The 11108-nt window shown below is 41.9% G+C and overlaps 1 protein-coding gene across 1 annotated transcript in view; it reads right to left on the minus strand.

Annotated features, from left to right (window-relative positions):
- Positions 1-10411, minus strand: part of LOC306916446 (proline-rich protein 5-like) — a 16292-nt gene extending 5881 nt beyond the window's left edge. The window contains exons 1-4 of the mRNA XM_079494298.1: positions 10140-10411; positions 6434-6523; positions 2556-2702; positions 1-25 (exon numbers count right to left, since the gene is read on the minus strand). The exon at positions 1-25 is cut by the window's left edge and continues 56 nt beyond it. Of these exons, the coding sequence (XP_079350424.1) occupies positions 1-25; positions 2556-2702; positions 6434-6459 (198 nt within the window). The 5' untranslated portion in view covers positions 6460-6523; positions 10140-10411. The remainder of the gene's footprint in view (positions 26-2555; positions 2703-6433; positions 6524-10139) is intronic.
- Between the last annotated feature and the right edge of the window lie 697 nt (positions 10412-11108).

Below are 11108 nucleotides of genomic sequence, written 5' to 3' on the forward strand. Positions count from 1 at the left end.
CACGGAGATCACTGCATTATGGATGCTGCGTGCGCGCGCGCGCACACACACACACACACACACACACACACACACACACACACACACACACACACACACACACACACACACACACACACACACACACACACACACACACACACACACACACACACACACACACACACACACACACACACACACACACACACACACACACACACACACACACTTACATTAGAATCCTGTACCTGATGCTGATCTGAGCCTTACAGTCTGTTCACTTGTTAGAACAGCAACATTACACCCAACAGTGTGTGTGTGTGTGTGTGTGTGTGTGTGTGTGTGTGTGGTGTGTGTGTGTGTGTGTGTGTGTGTGTGTGTGTGTGTGTGTGTGTGTGTGTGTGTGTGTGTGTGTGTGTGTGTGTGTGTGCTCAAGCGCATGTGTGTGTAGCTGATGGCAACAATACAGCATTCCACTAGTAATGTCTGACACAGTATGACATTCCATAGGAAATAACTCTCTCTCTCTGTGTCTCTTTGTCTCTCAATCCCTCTCTCACTCTCTCTCTATCTCTCTATCTCTCTCTCTGGAAAAACCGAGAGGTAGATCTTTGTTTCAATTAAGAGGTGATGGCAGATCATGGCATTTTCATCTAGGTGACTTAATTCTTTATATTGTTCCGGTTCCAATTTTGTCCGCTCATTTCTTTGTATCATCGCTTCCAATTTCACTTGTTTAATCTGTGTCCTGCCTGAGATCTCTATCCTGATTATTGGATATCCTGACTTGAAAATGCATTTTCTGTTAAATAAAGAGGCAGAGAAACAGGGGGACCACTGTTACTGAACAGACACTCTTTTAGAGTTGTCATCGGGCCCGGTCCTACCCTACCCTAACTGGGTCGGCCCGAAGCTCCGACCCTAACAATTAATTATCACAATTATCATCATCATCAAGCCTGAAAAAAACAGAGAGGAAAAAAAAGGAAAAAAAAGAAACATCGCCTGTAGGCAGCACCAGTGGCTCAAAGTATAGTGCAGTGAAAGAATGGACATATAATAGTTGGCGGAATGATAACTTCAAATCTTCAGTAAAACCTGCTAAATTCTGCACAAAATAGGCTAAAAATAGACCTACAGCCTACAGGCTACAGTTAAATCCCTGCCGTTGTCATGCATCTCTCATTCTCTCTCCGTCTCTCTCTCTCCGTCTCTCTCTCTCTGTCTCTCTCTGTCACTCTCTCTCTCTGTCTGTCTCTCTCTCACTCACTCACTCACTCACTCACTCACTCACTCACTCACTCACTCACTCGCTGGCTGCAACAGTGGTCACTGCAAAGTTATTTTTACTGAATTCTGATGATGTATGAACCACTGTTAGTGGCCAAAAATATAATAATTATATAGGGTGCTACGGCTTTAAAAAGGTAGGCGGGCTCAAACCGGCTACGCAGGAATTAGAGTGACAATACTTTGTGGAGTTATATCCCACAACATCTATAGCAGATGTAAGGAAAAAAATCACACCTGTGTGAACTGAGTGGTGCAAGGTCTTATATAGCCTGATCAGCTGTGGTCTGACGTAATGTCAGTGACCATAGTAACCATGCTCATTCTTTTGGGCCCCACGTACAGGTACAGACAAACACGGATACAAACAAAGCTGGTTATTGGAGTGGTTTGCACCACTCAAAAAAATAATAATTCTTGCGCGATTTAAGAAGAGATTTAGCGTTTGACCGGCCGTAAAACGCTGAGGTTTTTTTTTGGTGAAACCTGACATATAACAGGCCCGTTTCTATTAGCGACCTAGTCATGATTGACTGCCCAAGAGGCCAATGGGAGTCTGACCCCATACTGCCTAAGCCAATGGGAGTCTGAACTCTGAACCACTCGTGTAGTCAATCGCGTAGTAGCGACCTAGTCATGATTGGCTGCCTCCTATCCTATGACACGCGCACCGCGGAAGTCTCTGTACCAGACCACACTGCAACGCGGAGCGGAGCGGCTAACTGTAGAGCAGGAAAGCCATAACAAAACACAGTGATTTAACCAACAAAATAACGTTGCAAACGAACGAAAACAACGGCCGCAAGGTTTTGACAGAGAAACTTACACGTTACCAAAAAAAAAGGAAACGTTAGGGGGGAACAAAAGGGAGGCTTGTTTCACCTGACAAATGCCAAGATTTCTTGTTTTTCCCTTCTTTTTTGCTACTTTTCCAGTGATCAATGGATTATGGCCATCATATTACGGTAAGAAAACGGTTTTCTGGAAATCTCTTTTAACAACTCAAGTCCTGACATACAACGGTGTCAGGCAAAACACACACACACACACACACACACACACACACACACACACACACACACACACACACACACACACACACACACACACACACACACACACACACACACACACACACACACACACACACACACACACAAATTGATTAAGTTGAACCCAATGTGTTTATACTGTGTGTCTGACACTCATCCAGTGTGCACTGCAGTCATTAAAAATCTGTTGTGTCATCACACACACACCCACATGCGCATGTACACCTTTACCTGTTCCAGGTGGCGTTGGCTCCTGCTCTCCTCTGCTGTGTCCCTCTGTCTCTGCTGGACTCGTCTGTCCCGCCCTTCTCTGATCTCCTGTCAGACAGCTCTGTGAGGCTGGAGGAGGAACCACCATACTTCAACCTGTGTAGACTCCTAAACCGAGAGAGAGAGAGAGAGAGAGAGAGAGAGAGAGAGAGAGAGAGAGAGAGAGAGAGAATTCATCAGTCACATCCTGTCTCTGTAGATTTCAGATTTTTGAGTGGTGCCAACCGCCTCCATCAAGTGACTTTGTGTGTACGTCTGTCTGAGTATGACCCATATCTGACTGAGTACAGAGTCCCATGAGTACAACCCATTGACCCCCCCCCCCCCCCCCCCCCCCCCCCCCCCCCCACACACACACACACACACACAGGCCAGGAAGAAGGGATCATTACAACCCTCATGCTTAAGTCAACAACCAAAGGCAGTAAATATAACAAAAAAGGTATAGTTGCACTGCTCAGTTCATACGATTTTTATTGAAGGGATAGTCCCTTGAGATGCTGTTATGGCCGATAACGATGGCTATTCTGAAAAAAGCTTATAAACACTGAAATTGAAAAAAAAGCAACGCCTCTTGACTTTATTCCAAAACTAGGGATGCACCATTATTGGCCTATATCCCAACATAAACAGCTTGAATGTTTTTTTTTTAATGTTCCAACTTCCAACTTTCGACTTCCAACTCTTTTGAAATCTTCCCCAGAAAACACTGATAGAATTTGCAGCCTTCACCATCACAAAGGCCTTTATTTATTTATTTTTCAACATAATTATTATAAAATAATAATAATATCTGCTAAAACCGATATATTATTTTACCGATACCGATTACCGATATATTGGTTTAAGACCAATATCGGCCGATACTGATGTGTTGACCGATGAATTGCCCATCCCTACACATCACCAACAGCCACAACATCATCAACTGGGGTTGGCAACAGAGGAAAGAAGGGCACCGTGCAAAATCAGTGTATTGTATGTCCTTACAGGTAGCCTACTGTAGACTAGGCAGACAACTGGTCAGACCTTAATGCTGTGCTCATGCTGCAAACATAAGTAAACTTTCTGCTGCCCTGTGACAAATTCAACAGAAGTATTCTTCAAACTTGAACATCTGTTTGAGAGCAACAGAAAGCGCATTGCTGCTCATTGGCAACCAAACAAGAGTCATCGCGCCACGGCCTCAGAGATAAGGTATACTAAACAAGGTTTAGTTCTTTGTGGCTCTGTGATTGTATTACCATCTCATTATAATATTATTACTTATACTTTGTATATTTTATCACAATTACTGGTTTTATCTTTCACAATAGTTTGGCCCAAAGACATGCTGTTTTTGCTGAACACTGCTACACAGATAACTGCTAGAATGATCTCTCTTCTGGAGACTTCCTTATCCAACAAGACTAGAGGAAGGTCATTTACATTATGTAGATGCTATTGTCAGACAGTAAAAGTATCAATACTGCAATGTAGAACTACTCCGTTACAAGTAGAAGTCCGGAATTCAAAATGTACTTGAGCAAAAGTATAAAAGTATTGGCATCAAAATGTAGTAAAGTACCAAATGCGACACATTGTGAGCTTGTAGATCTGCTCATTTCAAATGCCGAAATGTATAGGCTATAGGGCTGAAGTGGATAATTATGTTTTGTAATAATAATCAAAATCTACAAAGTAAGTTTTCAAATAAATGCAGTGGAGTAAAAGTACAAAATTTGGATCTGAGATGTAGGCATACATAGCAGTAAGTAGAAGACAAGTGCAATATAAAAGTATTATAAATTGGAAATACTCAAGTAAAGTACAAACACCTCAAATTTGTAGTTACGGTAAGTACTGTACTAAAGTAAATGTACTTAGTTACTTTCCACCACTGTTGCCAGAGACACTGGACTCCAAGAGGAAGACCTGGCCACGGCAATGGTAGATAAACCAGAGTAGCACGCCTGACTGTCTTTCATCTCAACTGCAGTCTATGGATGGTGATGATGACTTCTATCATTGTTATACTTGGTTATCATACAATCATAATGTTTAAAAAGAAAATGACTTGTATGTTTGGTAACAGCTGTGACAAACATCCAACATAATCTCTACATTTTTCAGATAACATTAAAAAAAAAAAAAAAAACACACCAACCAATGCATGTAAAGATTAAGACATGCCCATTGATAATTGACTAAATTGGGGTGAAACATTAACCACTTAAACTTAGTTGGCCGAGGTCCCTTAGGGCAGCGGTTCCCAAAGTGGGGTCCGCGGACCCCTAGGGGTACACGGCGCATAGCCAGGGGGTACCCGAAATAATTCCCAGAAAAAAAGTTTTTTTAACATTAAAATTATGTTTATCTACGTGGTCATTTCTGCCAAGTTGCGCAATAAACATATTTTTTGTGTTGTTCATTGTGTTTCTCCCATGTTTGCTTTGGGCCAATAGCTGACATGATTACTAAAACTACAACATCAGTCAACCTGTCGTGACCCCAAACAGTAACAGCAGGACGCATGCTGCAGAAACAACAAAAAGACTCAGGACACTTGAAAGGTTTCTGCGGCCGCTTCAGATGAGGGGGTACATGTAAAAGAGTTTGGGAACCCCTGCCTTAGGGCTCTAGACTTGGTCTGCTTCTTTTCCCCCCGCTGCCCCAAATCTCTTGGCTTTGAAAATAGTCAACCTACAAGCTCACAACCGGCTATTTGTCCAGAATGTTCAGCACAGAATAGGGATGTGTTCAAAATGTAATGAATAAACTAATATGGAATATGATGTGTTCACTCACTGTCAGACAGGTGCGAAGTTGAACTAGACAGAGGTGCACTTCCTCCTTGTGAATCATACAACCAGAATACAGACAATACAGATCTTTGGAAACACTTTCACCAATAAATAATAACACAAGTGCTTCTCAAGAACAACAGTTGCACGTATAGATTATCAATGATAATGGAGCTGTGATTGGTCTACTTTTGAGGACAACCCTTTTCCTAGTAAAAAATAATAATAACACAAGTGAGCGGTGTCTCTTATCATGATGATGTATGATGAACGTCATCGTACATCCCTTTTTCAGGGCCACATGGCCTAAATGTTTATTTATATGGAACCTAGTTGACCGAGGGGGCGCCGCACGCCCACTATCAACTATCACTATCTATAGTGTTTTGGATTTGGTAATAGTTTATTTGGAATAAAACTTGGCTGCCACATGACGTCACAGGGGAGGCACACACAAAGCTGTTGGAGCGGCTAGCAGTGCTCAAAAATAAATAATTGAGACAAAGAGAGAGAGAGAGAGAGAGAGAGAGAGAGAGAGAGAGAGAGTTACTGAGAGGGACGAGGACAGAGGGTAGAGGAATGTAGGGTTGACTGACGGACGGACGGACGGACGGACGGACGGACGGACGGACGGACGGACGGAGGGAGGGAGGGAGGAAGGGAAACCAAAACAGAGATGGAACTCCTGTTGTCTCTCTCCCTCTCTCTCTCTCTCTCTCAGAACAAAGGGACCTTTTAGAACGGGAAGGGGGGGAGGGGGGAGTTTGCACAGGCAGGAGGGGGGAAGGATTTAAAGGTGACACACGTTTCACTTCCTCAGTCTGAGAGCCAGAAAGATACAGAGAAAGAAGAATGGAAGGCGGAGGGGGGCATGAGAGAAGTGTGTGTGTGTGTGTGTGTGTGTGTGTGTGTGTGTGTGTGTGTGTGTGTGTGTGTGTGTGTGTGTGTGAGTGTGTGTGTGTGTGTGTGTGTGTGTGCGTGCGTGGGTGCGTGCGTGTGTGCGTGCGTGCGACGTGCGTGCGTGCGCAATATGCATGTGTGCGTGGGTGCTCCTACCTTCTTAATGAACCTTCACGTTCCATGTGGGTTTAGATAGAAGGCCGCAACCTAGCAACCACCTAGCAACCGCCAACAACCAATCAGCATCTGTCAAAATAATGACATAAACATTCGGCTAAGATGACAACCTCACAATACTAACAATATTAATAGCACTAATAGTGCTGGCTGTAACAGTACTAACTGAGACTAACAGAGACTAACAATATAGCAGTATAGTAATAAGTAATACAAGTATTAGTAGTACTATGTATGTACTGACAGCACTAAATACTACACATACATTATTCAAGCGCAAATAACATGCATTTTAAAACTGCGTTTAATATTTAATATCATATTGTCTTCTATGTCCCTCAAAGTTATTTCTAATGGTTTGAGCCTCAATCACCACTCTGATATAACCAGTCCTTGGACTTTGAAAGCAGTTTTAGCTGCAGTACCACAATGACCTGAGGTGGTGGGGGTGCTGATATGCAGATTATTTAATATTTGAGTCATTATAATACTGATGCTAGATAAAACCAGGCTTGTTTCCATTCCATGCCAGCTTGGAAAATCAACAATGGTGGACATTGTAAACAAAGTGGAAATGCAAATTTGGAACTGACGAGGAAAACAAAGTAGTGTGACATTGATGACATCACGATGAGGACAAAATCAGTTGAGCTGTTCCTGAGAGCAATTTCCATTAAAGCACCTATATGATATGAAAGCCTGATTGTTCAAAATTGGTTATTTGTGGGGATAGAAAACACATACAGTATGGGAGCCCCAAAAACACAAAAGAAATTGAAAAAGTTGAATTTTATGTTATAGGTCCTTTAATAGAACTAACTTTACCAATGCAATAACAGTCAGATATGTGTCTCTGTATACAGTCAACACTCAATCATCTGGTGGACTGTAATCAAAATAATGGTAAGGGAAGATATTTGATGGCACACATGCACGCACACACGCATAGAATGTCACACTAACTGTAGCCTAGCTTATCTGTGTCTTCAAGTTTATAAATACAACATGCGTTTGATTCTGTATCAGAATTACTGAACATTCTGTTACAACTTACAAGCTCTACTTGATGTACTGTATGTGTGTGACTCTCTCTCACACACACACACACACACAGGCAGGCAGGCGCACAGGCACACACGCACGCGCTTGCGCAGACGTGCATGCATGGAGGCATGCCGGGAGATGGAAATACACACTTTGTAATATTATGAGAGGGTTGAGGGAGAATGGTTATAATAGAAGTGGTACTGTTCAACAAAGAGATAAAGAGAGCGAGGTAGAGTGAGAGGAGTGTGTGTGTGTGTGTGTGTGTGTGTGTTCAATCTTTTCATAACCATAAATCAAAGTCCAAACGGGCTGTATTATTTGGAGTAGACATTATTACCTTTGTGCATGTGTAGTGACCTGACAGGAGCCTTATTCCACCAGGTCAGATGTTAGATAACATGCAGCTACAGTAGGCTACATGTTTCATCATAATGGATTCAAACACACAACAGCTATACCGCCTGCAGCTCATTAATGGTTTCAGTGGCCTTGCTCAACGGCACTTCAGCACGATGGACTCTGGACCTGAAGCCAGGACCTCTCACATTAACATAACGCTAGTGAATTACACGCACCTACCATGAACTTGAAGACAGGACCTCTACCATTAACGCCAATGAATTACATCCAACCATACGTTTAAACTTTTCTCAAACTTCTCTCATGAATGCCCTGTTTTATACTGTACATTGTCGCACTTACATTTGCTTTAAGTACTGTACAATGTACTTTTGCTTTACTGGAGTATTTCCAATTTGCAATACTTTTACTTCAACTCCACTACATCTCAGAGGCTAATATTTTTTATACTTTTATTCCACTACAACTACGTTAGTTACTAGTTATTTTGTAGATATCGACTGTTATTACAAAACATTAATTAACCATTAACATTAATTTACTTTTGGTACTTCAAGTATAGTTTGCGACCAATATATTTGTACTTTTATTTCAAGTACATTTTGAATACAGGACTTGTAACAGTATATCTGCATTGTCAGTATTGATCTCTCTAGGTCGTCCTCAGGGAAGCCCTCCATCGTCGCTTCCAGTCATCCTCGTTCTACACCTCGGGGGAAGCCGGGCGGCGAGGGTGATATTAGTCATCGCCACGTAGTCCTACAGGCTGGGGCGACACCTGTCAGCAGGGAGTGTTGAGCGAGAGGAGTAGGACGAAGGCTCTACAATCATCCTCCCGGTGGGGGCTCCTCACTGGCAGGTGAGTCAATAGCATACGACAGCAGTGACAACACAGAAATGTGTGTGGGGAGGAATCAATTGGCATAACGACTAAATTGGGGAGCAGAAGGTCTAAAAAACGATTGACTACTACAAATTATAGTATAGTATAGTATAGTATAGTATAGTATAGTATAGTATAATCTTTGTCATAGTCTATTTATCTTATGTTGCCTGACCTTGCCACAGTTACATTTCGCTGCTTGGCAATTGGCAAATAAACCTTCTTCATTCTTGATTCACAACTGCAGAGCTTAGTGTTAGATCAGCTACTGTATTTCTGCTTGTAGTTCCGCTAATAATGACATGCCCGAAATAGGGACACCAGGTTGAAACTTGAAAGTGGTTACAGTAAGTGTGTCTGTGGGTTTTATAAATATTGAAGAAAAAGATAGGGTCCGCACACTGAGGTAAGCAGCTTAAAATGTTTTTTTTAAGGTTCCTTACACCATAGTGGACATGATGTTTCGAGCCTCACGGCTTTTCATCAGACAAATATTGATTGTTTTTTAATTAAATTAAATTAAGAGCTTGTTATTATTATTATTATTAATAATGTATTTATTCATTTCCTAAAAAATTAACGGTTTTGGACATAAGGTTTCTAGCGACAATATGCTTCTGAGTATAACTTTAGTCTCAAAATATTCATGTACTGTAGGCTATCCTCTAGAGGGAAAGAATATTGCTCAAAATAGCATTAACCTGACTAAAACCAGAGATCCCAGCTCAACTCCCTGCTAAATCTAGCTCTGGTCCATCCATAGCATTAGGGTATGTACCAGAGCTACGCTAAATCATGTTTTTCCCTCCAGCAGTTGCATTACTTCACCCTTTTTGACACTAATCCTCAGCATTACACTAATAAGACCGTCCATTTGGATGTGTAGTGTACAGTAGACTGCACAGTGCACTGTTGTAGGCTACAATATAGGAAATAAAGCTGCAAACCAGAATTTATTTTAACTGAATTAAATTAATCTGTAGGTTCGAATGGAGGTGGTCAATCTCTCTACTCTTTCATTGAGAAATATAGACCCCATGGGGTCTGGTATGGACACCTACTGGTTGGTTGACTGACAAGTAGTATGCCTACTGCCCAAAACTCATAACATGCAAGTAGGCTATCCTATTGCAGCTTGTTGCTTTAAGATAGAATTCTGGATTTTACAGAGTAGAATATAATTACACCAGGTGAATGCAATTACAGTAACTGCAGAAGGAAAACCAGCCAGCTGAGCCAGGGGACTGGATCTGGACTGGATAGTTGGCAACCACAGTTGAGTTTTAAACATTTATCTGAAAAATACTAGCCGTGTCCACACAGACAAGAAGCACAACTTTTAACTAAACTGAACAAAAACTGAACAAAGTCACACGAAGCCATTCAAACACTGACCTTGTCAGAAAGAGCCGCTCTCCTCTTCTTTAGAAACGTTGGAAAACGGGACAGACATTGTATCTACTGAAACTGACTTAAACCGTCTTTAAAACGTTCAAAAAGTTATAAATGTTAAAGTTTGACAAACGGCAGAGGGCAGACAGACGAGAATTACAAGGTTTTAACGGTCCGTGGTGTTTATAAAGTTTAAGTGACAGCACAGTCTGACAGAACGGGATTAAAGTGACATGGGGAGAAGTGAGATCACAGCAGTGATCGCTGCTCGCTCCGCTCCCACGACAGCAGCGGAGAGAGGGAGAGGGAGAGAGAGAGAGAGAGAGAGAGAGAGAGAGAGGTTCAGCTTTCTCTCCTCCTCCTCCTCGCCGTGAGGAAGTGAAACGAGAGAGAGAGAGAAGGGGGGGGGGGGGGGAGCAGAATAGAGAGCAATGGGTAGATTCTCAAACTTTTACATTTCATTCATTAAATTCAACATTCTTTGGTGGTAGGGTATCAGTGGTGGAAAAAAGTACTATTTACTAAATAGTAATAGTAAAGTACCAATAGGCCTACTACAATGTAAACGCTCAAGTAATACAAGTACTACGTCCGGTAAAAGGCCTACTTTTACCAAAAGTAAAAGTACGTTACTCATTATGCAGAATGTCGACCCATTTCAGTTTTTTTTTGTAGTGGAGTAGAAGTGAAAGTAGGCCTATTGAAAATTGGAACTACTCAAGTAGGCTAGTAAAAGTAGGCCTACCTCACTTAAGTAGGCTAGTAATAGAAAAAAACCTGACAGAAAAAAACAGCAGTGCATAAATTATTTATTTGGTTTGACTTCATTTATCATTAAAACACTCAAACGTGTAGATCAAGCCCGGCCTTGTTGAGAGACAATATGTTGTGGAGATGGAGAGAGAGAGGCCCGCCTCCTTTCTCTCATCGTATCTTGGTTTATAACAGCTAAAGTCTATTCCAGGGCAAGAT

This window comes from Electrona antarctica (genome assembly GCF_951216825.1).
Source record: "Electrona antarctica genome assembly, chromosome: 23".
Taxonomy (NCBI): Eukaryota; Metazoa; Chordata; class Actinopteri; order Myctophiformes; family Myctophidae; genus Electrona; species Electrona antarctica.